Source organism: Astatotilapia calliptera, chromosome 1 (assembly GCF_964374335.1).
Source record: "Astatotilapia calliptera chromosome 1, fAstCal68.1, whole genome shotgun sequence".
NCBI lineage: Eukaryota > Metazoa > Chordata > Actinopteri > Cichliformes > Cichlidae > Astatotilapia > Astatotilapia calliptera.
Window position 1 is genome coordinate 21,938,141 of NC_137422.1, and position 19,143 is coordinate 21,957,283.

Below are 19,143 nucleotides of genomic sequence, written 5' to 3' on the forward strand. Positions count from 1 at the left end.
ACGGTTCAGTTTGGGCCTTTTTTTGTTGTGATTTTGAGTTTGCATGTGGTTGGTTTCTGCTGATTATTCCAGCTTGATCCCACAGCCCAGAGCCATGCATGGTGAGTTAATTGGTGATCTTGAATTGACTTTATGGATCTGAAAGTGTGTGGTTGTCTGTCTCTATGATAAACTGGCAACTCCTCCAGGGTGTACCCCTGCCTCTCCTCCTGTGACAGCTCAGATAATACCTGCTTCCACAACCCATAAGCAGTGTAGAAAACCTATATATTATTTATATATTTGCCTACATTTAGATGCATAGTGTGAAAACGTAATAATCTCTTCTTGCAACACAGCAGTGACAGGGAGACAGGGGATCTTTGTCAGCCCTAGAAATCTTATTGACAGTTAGCATAGCCTTATTCTCTGTCTTACTTTGTTCCTCTAAAACAAAGGCAGCAGTGTGCACACATTCAGATTTGACAGCCCTCTGACACTTATGTAACAGAGACGTCTCGTCTAACCTGCTTTCTCGTCCTCGTCTTGCCGGTCCGGAGCTTGATGTATCTCGCTATCAGCTCATTTCGACCTGGAGAAACCAGAAAATGAAGAGCAATGTAGATAAAAACCAACAAGAAGTATAAATTTCTGCAGTCTGAACACTTATCTGTAGAATTTGGTTGCTTCTGATTTTAGTTTTTCAACAATCAAACACAAACATGCTTATTAAAAAATAGATTTGAATTTAGGTTTTGGCAAAAACCAAACACTCAGATCAATCACAAGCAAAAAAAAAAAAAAAAGTAGCAGTTTATAATTAAAACTACCTCTTTAGGAAACACACACTTCCCCGGGCTTTCTTTCATTTATTTTTTTTATAGTGGGGTGGATTGGAGATTTCTGTACTTCACACAGTTGTTCAAATCTATCCTCTGTATCTGCATAATTACTGAAGAATACGTGCCACTGTTTAATAAATGCAGCTAATACTCTTAAAAACCACGGTATTGTACTTCTGAAAATAGAAAAATTTATGAAAATGTCAATCTGATGGATGTATACCTAAATTCATAGATAAGAATAAAATAACTTATGGTTGTAACTCTAAATATAAGAGTATGTGTACCTCCTAAACAAACCCCATCCAGTTTTTCTATGGCAACATCGTATGACATTAGCATGAATAAAGAAAACTCACAGCGGCAGCACCAAGGCCTTTAAAATTAATCTAATTCAATCTCATTCTCTTCAAAGCCTCATGCTTTGAAAGGAAACAGGCCTGGCTGTTCATACTATTACAGAAAATAATGGCAACTGAATACATTGGGCTTAAAACAGTGCTGCTCTGACTAAATTATAATTGAAGCATAGCTTTGTAGAGATTTCCAATTAACAACAGCCCCAAACATTCTTCTGCCCTCAGCTCTGCTCTAATTGCTGTCGCAATGCACATGACCCCTGCTTAGCCCTTTCATATGGTAATAACATGCCGCCAACCAAAACTATTACACAAATTATAGGTAAGGAGGCACTCTAATTATGTGTCCAGCTGTAACTAACCAATGCCATGGATTTGCTGTAGTTCTCTATGAAATTCAACGAACCCTCAATATAATGAAACATTTTTCTACCTTTCTTCCATTATCAATTAAAGGTCTTACTTTTGTTATGACACAATAGACCGCAGCATTCTGCAGATGTGCTAATCAGCCGTATCTAAGCGAATTAGGGAGGGAAGCCAATTTGTTAAGAGCAACGCACAGGAGGCTTCAAAATGTGATGGCGCACAAGTGTCAATCTTAGAGGTTTAAAGTTGAGACAAAGCCACATCGTGAAGGTTAGTGAAAGATATTTTTCTACCTATCTGTAATGACAAAGCGAAAGTCTTATTTTGAAAGGCATCAACAATTAAGTAACAATAATAACAATTAATTCATTTGGAAAGTTTGAATTACAAGACTAAGAATGACTAACTGGTTTTACAAATTAATTAATTTATGCTTGATACAGAAGATCTTTTTTTTTTTTTTTTAAATCACAACTTCACACAACTAATTTAAAAGTTTTGTTCTGTTGTCTTGTATTGCCATTTCATTTCCATATCTTAATATTTAATATGGTTCTTTAACTTGTTGCTATCATTCTTTCTGTCACGGAGCAACTGTGACGATGTGATTTTCTCTGAGAATAATTAAGTAGTCTGATTCTGATTGATTAAAAACTTCTTAGATAAAATATTTTGTGATTTTTTTTAAAAACCATTTTGGCTAAAAAGAAAACTAATTAAATCATTTAACAACTGCTTTTGCTATAGTTTAATATGTAATAATAGACTAATCACTAATGTTTTAGCTCCACCATTTAGTTATCAATTATTATCAATCATACCTTTTTAAACTAAAAGTTTATATATGAATTAATCGGAAGTTGAAATGAATGACTAAAACTGGCTTATCATATAGCATTGTATAGCCTCTTGAATAATACAGTAAGAGACCCAGCTTTGTAAGTTTAAATAGAAAGAAAAACATACTATTCAGCAACCAGAGCTCTTTAACACTTTAAAATACCCATCTCTGTGCCACACCTTCACATTTTGGTGCAAAGAGAAGCTTGTGATGTCAACCTGTAGTTTGTTGCTTGACCCTGAAGTTCTTTTCACACTGAACACTTTTGCAGCAGAGGCCCAAATAACCCTTGCTGTGTGACCTCACTCTACACATTAACAACATCTAGGGATTTACACATCCATCGTGTCTATCCAGTGTGCCTGCCGTGTAAACTTTATCAGATAAAGCAGGGACCTGCACTATTTTCAATAATTCACGCACTGTGGCAGCACAACATGACAATACAGGCATTCATGCAAACTCCTGATTCCCAGATCAAAGCACACAAATGACCAGCTGAAAGCTTGCTTACTGTTGAATTATTCATTCTTTTCACCAGGCTGGAAAAAAAGCTCAGTGGGCCCTGGCTAGTCTGCGTTCTTTTTTTTTCTTCTTGCTTGTGTTTGTGCTGCAAAACAATTGTTTAAAAAAAAAAAAAAAAAAGTGACCCGTCCACATTTAGGACTAAAAACATTTTGGATGCAGCTCTGCTTTCATGCCTGAATTTCACCAGGTGCAATATTTTCCACAAAATAAAGAAAAAATGCTTTCCACAGGAGAAAAAAAGACTAATGTTTGAAGCAAATTAAAATTTGTGGGGTTTTTAGGTTGAGGATATGCTGATCCAATAATTTACAGCACTAACATTGATTTGGTAAATCCACTTTACAAAGCTAATAAACTGTTTAACTGAAGTCCTGTTATGTTAATTTAATTTGCACTGAGTTCACATGCATTAAGGGAAGTAAAGGCAATAAAGACTCCCTCTTGATTCTTCTGCTTTCAAGCACCCATCTCCAATGGCACTGTTGATTTACATACACAGGTTAGAAAATGTAATACTTAAAACATCTGCTTACATTTCTTTTATGCCAGATTTGAAGATAAACAATAAATTTTATTTAAGATGTGAACCTTGTAGTTATTGTGTAGGATTTTCTTTTTTTTTAGTTTTTAAATCAGCCTAATGATTTTACAAATATTATTGATAGGACTCTGGAAATACCCAGAGGTGGAGATCTTTTTGTCTGTATGGATTCCTGTCTTTTTGTTCTTAGCATTATGAGTTTTGAGAGTGAGCCTCTAAGGCTTAAGTAAAGGCCTTGTAGCAAAGCTGCGAGAGGGCTAAGGAAATTAACTCTTTATGGGGTGTTTCTGTCAATCAAAGTAAAAAAGCAGAATGGCAAAAGGATTAAATATTTATAGCATTACCCCTGAGCAGATTTGTTCTGTTCAGCAGCTGGAGCCCTAAAACTGGTCAGAGTGAACCTTCCCTCTGAATCTGAATGACTCTGGAGGATCTGACACATATGAATGGCACTCCAGCAGAAGCCCCACAAAGAGATGGCGGCTCAACTTTCTCTGGATCGTCCCCAAGTAGCTGATTCCTCGTTCCGTCAGAAATCCAATTTGGCGCTCAGCAACCTTTCTCCAAGAACCTTCGGATAGACTCCCTCTTTTGTGAATAACAATGGGGTGCATTATCACAGTCCACTACGAACCAACCTCAGAAAAAGCAATAAAACTGCCACTTTTTAAATCAACATTTAAAGACTTAAACTTTACAACCGTAATAACAGTAATTGTGGTTAAAATGAATGAGCCCAGAATTATTTGTGAAACTAAAACTTAAATTCTGCCCTGATATATTGTTGTTTGTCTTTCATTTAATGTATTAACTTTACAGAAAACTAAAAAAAAAAAAATTTTTATTTGTGAAAATGTTTAACTCAGTTGCATACCAGTTACAGTTCTGGCCAAAAAGATATGAAATTTACTATTTTTCAGTAGAAGAAATCATATAACCAAATTCCCTTATATTTAATATTTTAAATAATTATTTAAACTGTTGTATGGTCGAATGTTAAAACCAATCACATGACGAATATAGCAGTTTAAGAAACTGAACACACTTCATAAAGCACTGTCCTCTGTGTCTCACTAGATTAGCTCTGATTAGCTTTAGAAAGAGTGAGCTTTGACACAGGCAAACATATTGATATGCCATTATCTGAGGTTGATATCTGTGGGGTTAATGAAACCAGTGTCTTGACATTTAAAGAAAGGTCCACAACGAGCACGACCATCAAAGACACAAACACTAAGATTCTGGCCGATAACGTCTTGTTATCTTCACTATTAACTCTAGCCAAAAGCAGTTATGTCCTGTACTAATAAAGTTGTGCTTCTGTGTGTGTGTGTGTGTGTGTGTGTGTGTGTGTGTGTGTGTGTGTGTGTGTGTGTGTGTGTGTGTGTGTGTGTGTGTGTGTGTAAAATTGAGAATAACAGATTTCGAGCATTAGTCAGATCAAATGTAAGAGCTGGAAGAGGCACTATGTGGCTTTTTGTTACATTATTTCATAGAAAAAAATAATAAAAATCGATTCCCTCCTTCAGCCTTTTGATACAAAGTGCCTCATAGAAGAACATGAATGAATTTGTATATGCACATTTCAGGCTTTGCATTCTTTTATCCCACTGAACAAAGCAGTATTTACAGACACTTCTAGAATGTCATTCACAGCACTTGAAATCCAAACATCATATTTAAAAATGAAAGTCTATAGAAAAGCTTGAGTTCTAAAGGAACAGACAATAAAAACCGGTCTTGCTGCTTCAGAGAGCTGGATACTGGTGGATCACCAACACTTAAGTGACATCTGCACATGTCCAAAGTATCTCAACCTTATCTCTTACTTTGCCTCCAAACTGCTCAAGCTGAGCTTTCCTTCTGACTATAAATGCATAATTAATTTACCAAAACAGTGGCAAGTTAATTTCCTGTCAAGTGACTGGAGTGGTGAACTGACCAATTGTTTGAAGAATATTTGAAAAGCTTTTCTTCAAATCGTAAGGTTAAAGGAATTAGGATTATTGATATAAATGCAATGCAGAATGAGATGCAGACCTAATTTAAGGAGTAAGACAGTTCCTCAGCTAAAATTCATTTTTCAACTAACATTTGTCTTTAACCCATCCTATCAAACCAAACCAAAAAAAAAAAAATCCTTATGTCTAAACATAGTAGAATTCCACGTGATAAATGTTCAGTGGCAATCATAAGTACAGCAGTGCTGAATCTTCACTGGCAAATAAACATGAAGGTTTGTCATTGAATATATTACCATAACCTTTATTAACCTGTGTAACAAAAATACCAAGCTAATTTTAGTAATGGCATATTAAACATTTTTACCTGGCTCGATTGCAACCTCCCGAGGAGCAAGAACAATAGTTTACAGCTCTTTGTGAGTTTTTTCCCCTTCCTCTTTTTAAAAGCTTTCATTTCCTGTAACAGCACTTTCCCCCCTCTCTCATGCAGGCACAACCACAGTCACATCTGGCCCAGCACTTTGCCATGAAACAGCGGCGGGCTTGGCAGAGAAGCAGTCGGCAGACTGCCCACATGTGTGTGACTTCTACCACTCGACTGTCTGTGTTTAGCTAGGCCTTGACCAGGCAGCCTCACAGAACAGAAGGCAACACACAGTACTGACCAGCACATTACGAAGCTACATTAATAACATAGATTAAGGCTGTAAATTAGCAGAGGCCATATTAATAACACTGAAATCATCTCTCAGTGGATCTGTACGCACTTTTTCTTGTTGGACAATTATTTAAGATGCTTCACAGCTTTTGAAAGGTAGACTTAGCGCAAGAACAACTAGTTGATCAGCAATAAACCGAACACAGAATTACTAATCAATAGCATCTGTTGACAGCTTTTAATTGTCTCATAATTACTGTTTACATTAGCGGTTGGTGAAATAAGACATCTGGTAAAATCTTGTACCTTTTGTGAAAAAGGCTTGGGCGTATTTGACCAAATGATTAATGAATGAAAATAATTAGCTGCACTAACTGCATCATTCAATGCACCTCTTATTACTGACAAGCTATAAATCTTTCCATTAGCTTTTTGGATTAGTTAGTTATTTAGACTTCTACGCAGTCGTGTTTGTTTCCTTATGTGCACGTGTGTGCGCCTGTGTCGTGAGCCAACACAAAGGCCCCAGATTTCCTGTCATCTGTGATAGATGACTCAAGGGTCTCAGGCTGACATTAGCATCATAATAGACTAAACCAACAATATGAAGGCATTCGTCCCAGGTTTTGGGAATAGTAGGCAGGGGCAGGAAGCCTTTTACTTGAAATATCAATGGGAAACCACAGCTTGCCAACTGAAGGAGAACCTGAGACTTCAAAGAATAATTGACAGTGCCCTTTTTGCAGGGGAAACAGCATGCTATCAGTTTAGCATTATGTTAGCCCTTAGCGAGAGGTCAAAGACTAGGCACACAACCTCTGCGATAAATAATCTCAAAGGAACAAAAATCACACGCAACTGTTATGGCGAGAACACAATACGTCAGTTATGTAAGCTTAAACAATTACAACTAAATATAAAATGCCTGCAGCTGGCCAGACCTGGCAGGTGTTTCCTGAGGAAAGTGTTGCACCAACATTTACAAGTTTATTCCTGTCCATTTGATAACAATCCAGGTCACAGCTCTGCTGCAATCGAGCCTTTTCAGCTATGAAGTCTCTTGTAGAAGACAGAAGATAATATCAGCTCATCATAACATCTGACTCCAGTCCACCAGCTGCTTGTACAAGTGCTTTCCCTCCCTGCATTGTTAGGCTCTCAGACTGGCAGTGCGAGTCCATAAGAAAGACTTCAAGGCCAGACACTGCATGCGTGACGCCACAATGATCGCAAACACTACTGCCATTCTCTGTGACACAATAGAAATCTCTCCTCCTCCTACACACTCGCACTGTCTCACAAACACAAACCATCCCAGTGCCTGTGGGCGAAAATGGAAAGCTTTAAGCTTCATCTTCTCATAAACTGACACTCCATGTATGCGTTTTATTTACTCACTAATTATGTAACAGGAAGTACACTGCACACAAATAAAAGGTTTTATTGTTGTAGTATACGCAATGTATTTTTGTTATGCTCTGGATTTGAACTTGTTTGAAATTAACACTTTCTTGATCCAGTGGAAGGCGATTATTATGGCAGTCTCTTAACATACTATAATTTACACATAGCAGTCTCTAAATTCTCTCATAAAACTCTCACAGGCTTTTTCAGTGCTGGCCTCACATGAACACGGGTGTTCCACCCATATTCACAGGAAACAACTCAATTCAGTCTGCATTTAGACAAGAAAAGCAGGGATGTAAAAATAAGAAAGCCTACAATTAAGAGCAATTCATTTACTTCAAAGCCTGACAATTTCTAAACTGACAGAGAGGCAAAACACTGAGTGGGTTTTCTATTTTATGTGACTTTATATAGTTTGATATGACCATTTGTTACACACTGAGGCACTGCTGAGCAGTGTTGGTCAAGTTACTTGAAAAAAGTAATCAGTAACTAATTACTGATTACTCCCCCCAAAAAGTAATCCCGTTACTTTACTGATTACTTATTTTCAAAAGTAATTAATTACTTAGTTACTTAGTTACTTTTTAAAAACACGATTTACAACCTGAAGAGGTGATAAAGTTATAGATCTTTCAGCCCAATTCTACTTTTTCTACATAATCCATCATACAAAATGTAATCAAATGGAAAAGTCTCTTTTTTTAACTTGTTTTATCAGTTTTAATCTTTTAACTTTATGCATCAAGCAAAACATTTAATTATATGCAACATTCTCTGACTTGAATAAATTAGTTTAACATTTAAACCTATTTTCTACACATTCCAGCACATAAAATAAAATATTTTTTGTGTTTTCACTCACTCTTTCAAACAGATGCAAGTAAAACACAGCAGAAAATAAATAAAGTCAAAGACTCAGCGGTCCTTTTGCTCTATTTTCACCTGTAAAGCAGGAGCAGGGTAGGCGGAGGGTTACCCTGGTGTAGGTGTGCTGCGGTCAGTTGAAGAATCCGCGCGAGTGTCTCTGTGAGTTTCCCATCACGTCGTAGCTACTCGGTGCTTGCTTGGAAGTTTAGGGGTTTTTTTCGCTGTAAAAAGAAGTTTTCTTCCCACGCATGATGGACGCTAATGTTTTTGTCACTTTTTATGGAATCAAACTCAAAGTAAGGTCAGTACTTCCACACTTTAAACGCTGCACGCTCATACTCTCTCCCGCACTCGATATATTATCCATTGTTGATCTGCACACAGCTGCTGTCACCAACGTCGCACTTGCTTACGTCACTGTCATGAGACATTCTCGCAAAAAAAATCACGGTTTTAGTAACGCAGTAACGCAGCGTTCCTACGGGAAAGTAACGGTAATCTAATTACCGGTTTTGCAATAGTAATCCCTTACTTTACTCGTTACTTGAAAAAAGTAATCAGATTACAGTAACGCGTTACTGCCCATCTCTGCTGCTGAGAGTCTTAGTTCTTAAATGTGTGTGCTAATTTGAAATGGACTGAACCACCACTCACAACCACTAGCACTTTATATAGCCTCTGTAGGAATTATATCTCACTTATCTTAACTGCACTACTGTATAGCTCTGTGTAAATAATCATTCTGTACATTCGATAATTTTTAATCCTACAACTGTTTACAACTTGCATAGTTCCCATTTCTGTATAGCTGTATATCTCAGATTTCTGTAAAGTTATTTATTTCATATTCTGTATAGTTTTTCATATTTATATCCTGTTCATAGCCTGTACATAGCTTGTACTCACTACAGCCTGTGCATACTTATAGTTATAGAATATTCACAACATACTTCATACCGTGTACATTATAACATACCATAATAGACCCATTTCTGTAATATACTCACATATCTATATTATTGCTAATATATATTGTAATATATCTATATCACTAAAGCACTTCTGGATGGATGTAAACTGCATTTCGTTGCCCTGTACCTGTGCAATGACAGTAAAGTTGAATTCTATTCTATTTTACAGAAAAGGTGAATGACGTCTTGACTGGTTAAGAAAGTGTAAATGTACTTTGTGAGTAAATACAAAGGTTACAGACAGACAGACAGACAGATACACACACATATATTTACATAACTGTAAATTCTTTCACCAAATCTTGCAGTGCAAATTTTTCATAAAGTTGGAAAAATAAAATTGAGCTAATGTGTAATTTCTTTTCACCATTGTTGCTGTGTGAGAATATTAGGAGTATAGACTAAACTATTGGTCTGAAGCTGATCAAGTTCTGCCCGTGTGTGAGGAAAGTCGAGCAGGTCATACTATTATATTAGTGGACCTTCACTGCATTTGTGTTTTTTTCCTACTGAGCTGGTGAGTGAGGTGTATCTGGAAGTCCTGTAGCTCTATGTACTCTGTATGTTTGTTTGGCTTTTGGAAAAACCACAAATTCAATAAATGTAAAATTTCCCCTCTGCTTTGCCATCACACAGACCTTTCCTGCAGATTCCTGATCTGAAGTGGATTAGATGATCTTATCTTTGCACCATCCATCATGACTGTGGAATTTTACATTGATAACTAAAGAAGTCTGTAAAGAGTTTCTTAGCTTGAAAAACAGCATCTTGGTTTTAAAAGTTGCATACTGCCCTTCTTCAGCAGAGCCACACTCAAACTGTAGATGGAATAGAGTGATTTCAATTGCCAATAAACAACAACAAAAATCCTCCTCCCAGCCTGAACTAAAATACAATGTTCATATTCAACTTCTGCCATATTTGTGTTTACTCACTTAAGTCAAGTCTAGTCAATCACAGGCAGCTGTTCATGCTTTTAGTTTGACACTGGGGTGATTATTGACAGCAAGTCTTAGCATCCTAACGTACGGCATAACAACATGGTATGCAGGGTGCTCAGCTGCAGACAGGAAAGTACTGCAGAGGGTCATCAACACAGCCCAGAAGATCACTGGCTGCTCTCTGCCCAGCCTGGAGGTCACTGCAAACTCTCGGTACCTCAGCAGAGCTGGCAATATCATCAAGGACCACTCTCACCCCAGCAACCAACTGTTTGAACTATTACCGTTAGGCCGACGGTACAGGTCACATAAAACCAGGACAAACAGATTCAGGGATAGCTTCTTTCCCAGAGCTATCACCGTAGTAAATAAGCACAAAAACAACTGAACCTATTCCATACCGTCACTGTCATTATATTATGCTGCTATTCATACTGTCATCATATTAATGCTGCTATCCTGTATATATTGTACATACTATTGTTTGAGTACTTACGATTGTTTTTTTTTTGTACTTTTTATATTTTACATTTATATTTATTATTGAAACTTGCACCAAGGGAGTGGCACTCCAATTTCGTTGTACTCTGTACAATGACAATAAAGGCTATTCTATTCTATTCTATTCTATGTTAATAAGATGTCCTGGGTAATAACCAGCCAGCAGCTCACCTTTGCCCACAAAGTCAAAGCTGTATGTTGTTTCTTAAGCAACTTAAAGTTTTATTTCAAGTGCAGCTGACAAACCTTTTTTCTTTTATTGCATCTTGACTACGCTTCATGCAATCAATTGGGAATCGGTATGATCGACTGGCTGAGCACCAGTGATGACAAAGGGGAAAAAACAGAGCCCTTGATCCCCACCAAAGGCTTAGTTATGTTAGGTTATGCTCACTGTTGTTGTCATGCAAAAGAGTTACTACTGCTTCTCACGCACATCCCAATTTCTGTAACCTACTGTGTAACACATGAAAACTAGAATGACTGAAAGTACAAACCTGTGGCAGTTTTGTCTCTTTTGACACATTTACACTGCATCAGTGAGGGAACATAAGATTTCTAGAGACTGGTATGGATGAGACTTCAACTCTGTAGAAAAGGGCACCATTGCGTTTGAAAGATGTGCTTCCTGTTAACTACCTCTTCTTCAAATTTAAATTCAAATTCAAATTTTATTTGTCACGTACACAGTCATACACAGTACGATATGCAGTGAAATGCTTAGACAACTGCTCGTGACCTAAATAAAAAAAGAAAAGGCTATGAATAAGATAGGAAATACATATGAAAATTAAAAAGGGTGAATTTAACTGGGAAGGAATAAAATAAAATATAAAAATTAAAGTTAAAAATGAAATAACTGTACAACACAAATTAGAGTGAAGGGTAAATTTAACTGGGAAAGAATAAGATAAAATATATAAATTAAAGTTAAAAAATAAAATAACTGTACAACAAAATACACAGTATAGAACTATATAAGAATGTATGAAGAAATATAAATATATATATATATACACACACAATAACAGCAGCTGTACAAGTATTAACTGGAAATGAAGAAATAATGTCCAGTGTTGTGCAATCCACATTTGTAAGTGTCTTGTGCAGTGCAAATATGCTTAAAGTGATGAAGTGATGAAGTGAAAACAATGTCCAGAATGTCCAGTGTGTATAAGACCTATATGTGTGGGTCAGTACTGTGTGGTGGTGTGATTGAGAGACCGTATCGCCTGCGGGAAGAAGCTCCTCCTCAGTCTCTCTGTGTTGGTCTTCAGGGAGCGGAATCGCTTTCCTGACCTCAACAGAGAGAACAGTCTGTTGTTGGGATGGCTGAGGTCCTTCTGTTGATATTGTAGGGGTATATGTCTGTCGAAGCACCAGTGCCACCCCCGACACACACAAGTTAGGAGTGTTGGTGAATGGTTTGAAGGGTATAAAAATGATATGAATCAGTATCCCCACGCTACGGTGTTCTAGTTATGAGAATTTAGAGCAACTGAAGATCTACGGGAGGTTTGGGGCTAACATGTTAGCTGTCTCAGCCAACAACTGAGTGAATATCTATTTGAAGAACGGCGCTAAGTTGCTTCAGCAGATCACCAGAGACTTGTAGAATCAATGCTCTGGGGGTGACCTCACCGTTTTCTTTTTTCCCCCCATTTGGTCTGTCACCTTTCTGTACATCAAAATTAATTTGAGTCCGTTTCCACTGCACCTTATTCTCATCGGTACTTTTCTCACACTAGCCAAGCATAAAATCTTTATGTGAAATTTCAAGTAAACTGGATTCAGGTTATTTCCTGAATTTCAAACTGACCCGACCGAGGTTTAAAAATCCAGTCACGAAAATTAAGTTCTCACTATAATGCAGTGTTCAACTGTAATTAACAGCTCTTTAAAAATCCATTTTTCTCTGGACACCAAAAGAAATCAATACTTAACTTCAAATGACCTTATTGAGCTAGATAAAAGGCTTTATTGCAGGGGCTGGGTCAGGAGCAGTTGAGCTAATGTGTTAGCTGAGCAGTGGGGGATTAAAGGTGAGGTGTTCTCTCAAAATCTTACAAGACATCACAAAGCAGCAGGTCACTAACCTGAGCCTTCCTGGAGACACTGAGGGGATTACAGCAGCCAACCTCTGCTGAACTGTGCCTGCATTCAGAGGAAAAGACAGCCTCTTTATCACTCAGCAGGTCCAGCCCATTCTATTTCCTCTCTCCTTGCTCTGCGCCTTTCAAACAAGGCCAGAGCTGAAACCTGCTAGTCCCAACTCTGTGCAATATACTCACAGGGGACCAATTTGCACAGCTAGCCCTTGTCTGAATCACTCTATCAATTAGGATCCACTGTGTTTATCATCACATACATTATTGTAGAGGCTGGCCTGGTCATTGTGTTGAGGTCTGCCTCTCGGGAGAGGGAAAGGGATGAAATAAATGACCAGGGAGTAAAGCCACAGTTGGATAGGCTGCTGGACTAATCTGAGAGGACGGCTGTAATTATGAGTCTCCCGAGGAACTGGCTGTGTGGCAAGTCCAATGTGTGAACACGGTGCTAACAGTCAGGAAGGTACACTGCCCCCCTTCTCCACAACAAAGTAAGACGCTGAGTCAAATCAATATTTTCAATCTCTCAGGATCAATTCAGCATCTGAGCACAAAGGAAGACATGTTGGCTGTGGCCAATATGTATAAATGAAAAGTCAAACTTTGTGGTCATGATGGGCTCTTATATCTCACCTTCTTTGTAATCATGAAGACAAGCTGAGAGAATTTTGACTCAAAGTTATAATTTATCCGAGGTTTAAAGTGAAATGGTTTAAATACAAAATAGGTACTGAAAATAACACAGAGGCACCGGCTGATAAGTATGCTCTTATGTCACATTACAAGGTTTATCCATATATGATATTAGAGTCAGGTCGCAACATAACATCATTAAGTGTGATAATTTCATGGATATAGCTGCTGTCTTCTTTTGTTTCCAGGGATGCTGCTCAGTGTTGAGAGACCTTTCTCCATTTCACTAACAGCAAAGAAAGAGATGACAGTCTGTGTTAGCACTGGAGTGTAGTCCCTGCGCGCTGGATGAGAGCATAACAGTGGCATTCAGATTCCATTCATATGTTGATTACACAAAATGGTCCTATCAGTATGAGATGATCTCATCAGAATAAAAGTGTTTCATCAATGGGATAAGATGTAGTCAGCACGAAACATTATTTTTTTCTTTAGGAGCACACTAAAAAAGTGACACTGCATCTTTAAGAAGCCCAGAGTCTCACTGTGTTTTAGTCAAACAAAGGCAGCCAATTGGGAACATGCAACCTGAAACCAGAAGCCTGGCTCAGAGGGCCTCACACAGACCTCAGAGCAGGGACACACCCCATGTACTCCTGATTCAGGCAGGCACTGAGCCACAGCCTAATCTAACCATTCAGTGCAAACACTTCCAAACATAGGGAAAATTAAAAACAGCCTCATGAATCTGTTGGTTAAGTCTCTTTCTGATGCAGATATGGGCAAACATGAATGTGCACAAATCTGAAATGTTTGGGGTTTTTGTTTAAGGTGATAAAATACACTTTGATCATTAAAACATTGGAGTGAGGTGTACAAAAATGCCTTTCAAAGTGTTTCTTTTTCCGTGCTTGCATGCCTTGCAATTGTTCATTGCATACATGAATATATCAAATAGGCCAAAAACTAACTTAAAAAAAATGCACTCTCTGGCTTTGAAAGCCCGCTCTTCTACACAAAACCCCTCTCAGTAACATCTCCTCAGTCTCCTTGGCATCAGCGCTGCTTATACCTACATTTTCTTATTCACCTCAGCGTGGGCTAAGCACCCCTGTGAGGCACGAACCCCCCAACCACAGGAGGCTGTGAGCAGGAGACGGTAATCTCACGCAAGTCACAACACGTTATGCTCGGTCACCGCAACACGGACACGACTGTGAGCTGATATCTACCCTCCGAAAAAAAACTTACAACAAAAAAAATAAAATAAAATAAAATAAAATCCACTTCAAAATCAATTTTGCTGCTCAGCAACAGAGTAGCTCTAGATGTGGGTCCAATTTTAGCCCGATTCTCATTAACTGCATTCTCGGAGTCACCGAAACATGCATACATGCAATGCAGACGTGTAGGAAAATCTAAAATTTTCAGTGAAATAATCAGAATCGTCAGTTATCTGGATGTTCCTGCTGGCTCTCGTCCATACACTTGTTTGACTAGTCCGCTGTTCACAATAGACCCATCCTGTTCAGAGTGCAAAACAACATGTGCAATCACAAAAAGGCTTACTGAAAGAGACAACAGAAAAATGGCTTGAATTACAAAAGACAACTGCTGTGTGTGTCATTAAGGAATAAATAATGCATGTGCCCAAACTAAAGAGGCAGACCTTTCATACCCCAAATATGATGCTTTTGGAACCAGTAAAGCCAACAACCCATACAGATCAATCATATAAAACTGCTTTCACAGGCTAGTCTCTTAATGACGGCTTGTTACACACCACAGCTAAATGGCAACATTTTGGAGATTCACACTACTCATGAGTTTCTCTCACATGTTCTCTTTGTTTCTTTATTCTTCAGCTGTTGTCACACATGACCTTGAGAAAAAGGCAGGAGAATCAGCGCAGGGCAATATCACAAGTTGTTCCCTATCACATGAAGCACTCAGCATGAGACAGTTCACATCAGTTCCAGATATATACTCTGTCTGGTTTAGGCACGAATCGGCACAATCAGATATCATCTGCGCTTTTTGCTATGGAGCTGGTAGGATAAGGCCATTTAATGCCTGACCTGACTTTGTCACACATTTGGATTCTCACATACACCTGCTCCTAGTGACTCCTGACAAGTGACTCCTAGCCACTCGTTTCTTCTTTTAGATTAGCTGAATTATCAATAGAAACGATTGTTTCTGACTGTAAGCTCAGAAAAAACTGCTGAGTGGAAGAGTGTTTTCCTTCTTTGACAAATCGAGCTGCTTCATGTTAGGTTTTCCTCCTTTTACTGGGTCAGTCTAAAATATATGACTACTTAGTGAACCATGATGAATAAATAACCAGTTTATAAAAATCTGACGTTAAAAAAACCCTTAAATCTTCTTGAAACTCAAAATGACTTCTTCCTTCCATAATCATACCTGCATCAATACTATTTACACTTTCAATAGTTCCTCCTTTTGAGAGAGACATAAAAAATTGGACTTTTTCACTGTCGTGTGTGAAAACACAGTAGTCTTACACTGACAATGGCAAGGGAACAAATGAGGGATTATTCTGGAGGTGTGTGATGCCTCTCCTGCAATGAAGTTCCTCACACTCCATTCTGAGTGAATGCAGGTGACTCAGGGAGCCTGAGCTGATCCCAGAATTCCTCATTATCCGCCCAGCAGGGAGGATCAGGTCCGCTCGCTCTGTCTCAGAGCATGCTCGGCCCGATGAGACGAGCCCCAGAGGAGCACAGCGCTGGGCCATCGAGGGCAAGCCAGGTCTGCTCATTATATCTAACTCATCCTTGGCATCCCTGCAAACCAAGTGCCACTTAGTTCCCACAGGAGGGGTCTGGGCTGGATCACTGACGAGATGTCAGAGCAAACAGTAGAATGGTAATAGGAAAAGCTTTACATCAAGTAACACATGCAGATGGAGGCACCGTGTCCTGCAGCCCACCTACAGTGAGAACATTACAACGTATGGTTTTTGGTCATTTACAGACTGTGTTTGCTATTTTTAGAAAAATAAATAATGGTATTATTGCTGCTACTGTTTATCAAAACCAGCAAGACGCAATAATACAAGCATAGGGAGTAGTCCAAATCTCCAAGGTAAGTAATTAAGTCTCCATCAAAAAGCCTTTAAGCTATAACAATGTATTCAACTGTGAAGGACCAGTAATAATATAAATATATATATTTAGGTGTTGTACAGCCTACAAGTAGAGTATGTATTTGCATATTTATTTGTCAGTAGGTAGAATAAAATTCAGGTCTTTATTTTTTTTTTTTCCCCAAACAGTAACTGAGAAAAATTCACCATTGTCATTTAGCTTGCTGGGTAGTGCAAATACATAACTCAATGAATAAACATACAATTTGAGTGAAGCGTGTTGTTTCATTTATCAACTCTATTTCTGGGGTAAATGAATGCAGCCTAGCACAGCAGGTGAATTACACAAGTATAGAGTCGTAAGCCTTTGGGTAAGGGCCAATGCCCTCCATTTCCCTTTGTTGTTAAAAATATTTGCCAAAGTCTGAAGACATGGCAAATGCCGGCGATGCAGCCTATGCAGATGTAGCATCTCCTGTTGCTGCCACAATTAGCCACTGAGAATAGGCACAGTGCCAGCCAACACTAGTCTCAGCACATCCGAAACACTTCAGGTAAACATCACAATAAGCTAGGAAGCAGAAATTAGAAATTGTTTTGTACCGCAACACAGTTGCTATAGAGACTGTTGCTAATTAACTACACTCTACCCCAAGATAACAAAGGGCTTAAGGGCACTCGGGGCAGCTCCTCTTGTGATGAGCTCTGTGCATGGAACACTATGCCATCCCCAGGGATTCTCAACTACAAAATACCTGTCTCCTTGTAGCCAGCTTTCATCCAAGATGCCATGAGAGCATTTGTGTAGAGCCTGTCTGCGTTTCTCTTGGTCTTCGACAGCATCATATTAGCCTCTCCCCTTTTAAAAGACAAATCACTGGACGTTTAACACGAATCAATCCCTAGCAGCAGCACAGAGGACCGCTTCATTGGTCACTTGTCTTTGATGGTATTCCAAAAGGGCATACTCTTAGCAAAGACTATAAATGGAAAATCTGAGGAATTTTGCACAAAAATTACATTCAAAGGTATAACATTCAAACTCAGCAGTTTGGATTTTGATTGCTTCCTCTCAGTTGACTTCTCTAGATACAAAAAAAACATTTTTTTCCCCCAAAACAACAGCACATGCCATACACCTCTACACCACAGTGAGCAGGACAGGTGTACAGTGTGTACTGATCCTGCCACAGGTAAAGGTGTGGATCGCAGGACTTGATAAGGTCCTGGGGAATAATGACATAATTTAAACCAGAAGTGGTAGCAGTCCACACACAGCTGCCATGGTTGGGTTCCTTCAGAGTTAATAATAGTTTCACAGTTCTATCATTAAACAATAAATTGCAAAACAAACAAGGCATGGGTAACACCTGACCTGTTGATTTGGCAACGAGCTGCACTATCCATTGTTGGTTAGCTGTACAGCTAATGGTAGAAATGACTGTTTAGTTACATACATCCAAAAGGTTTTGAGCATTGCTAACATCAGTTCATTCATAAAACTGGACATGTGTTGCACGAATCCATGCCTCGATCCATAGCAAATTTTGGATTCTTCCTTTCCCCATTTTCCACCTCGCCAACAAGATCCATGAAAATCAGTTTTTGCACAATCGTGCTTAAAAAAAAAAAAAAGCCACACAGCAAACAGAAACATTACCTCATAGACCCTTAATGAGCTCTTCTTTTTCATTAAGCTTTCACCCAGAATGCTTCTTAGAGAGCTCTGGAGTGGGACCAAGTGTACTCAGGCCTAGTCTTCAAAACTTCCCGACCGTAATTATACAGTCATTGTGAAAAATGCCCATTAACCTCAAATAATATATTACCAATCACTTCACCTGGACTACTGTCACTGTGTGTGTTCTTTCTCTTCTATGGATGTATGAGAGAGTTCATTTGGCTTAGGCTCACTACACCCAAACCCTGCTACGGTGGGTAAAATATTTGTTGCCTGAATTACTCATGACATTCTTATCTAAATAAACATGCTTGTAAACACAAAGGAAAACATTACGGCCATGTCCATACAGGGTACAATAAATAGGTCTGTAATAAGTCTGTACAGAGGTTAGCGATTAGCTTAAGAAGAAAACAATCCTCCGTTCGAAACTACTGGCCAGTCGGGGCTTTTTTGTGTAGAGTCCACATGTTCTGCCTGTGTCATCGTGTTTTTATTTCTTACAGGTACTCCGGCTTCCTTTCACAAGTGGGTAAGTACAGTGCTGTTAAAAGTATTTGTTGTCTTAGGTTTTACATAATTGATCTTTCAGCCTACTTCACTTTGTCTGAAAGGTTCTATTTAAGTGATTTCTTGATTCATCTGGCCTGGCATTTATCAAAGATAATTTATGGTTTAACATGGGGGGGGCAATTACTCCCTCCCCCCACATAGGACCAGGTAGATTTCTCTCTTTTTTCTCTCTCTTTTTTGTCTAAAAAAATAATAAATAATAATTGAAAACTTCATTTTGTCCAATATTACATTTTGTTTGATGATCAGAAATGTATGGCTAATATGC

At 38.5% G+C, this 19,143-nt stretch overlaps 1 protein-coding gene across 4 annotated transcripts in view; it reads right to left on the reverse strand.

Moving 5' to 3' along the window:
- Positions 1-19,143, reverse strand: part of tead1b (TEA domain family member 1b) — a 57,008-nt gene that overhangs the window by 16,536 nt on the left and 21,329 nt on the right. For all 4 annotated transcript variants that reach the window (XM_026167961.2, XM_080298412.1, XM_026167927.2 and 1 more), the window contains one exon: positions 507-571. In XM_026167961.2, the coding sequence (XP_026023746.1) occupies positions 507-571 (65 nt within the window). The remainder of the gene's footprint in view (positions 1-506; positions 572-19,143) is intronic.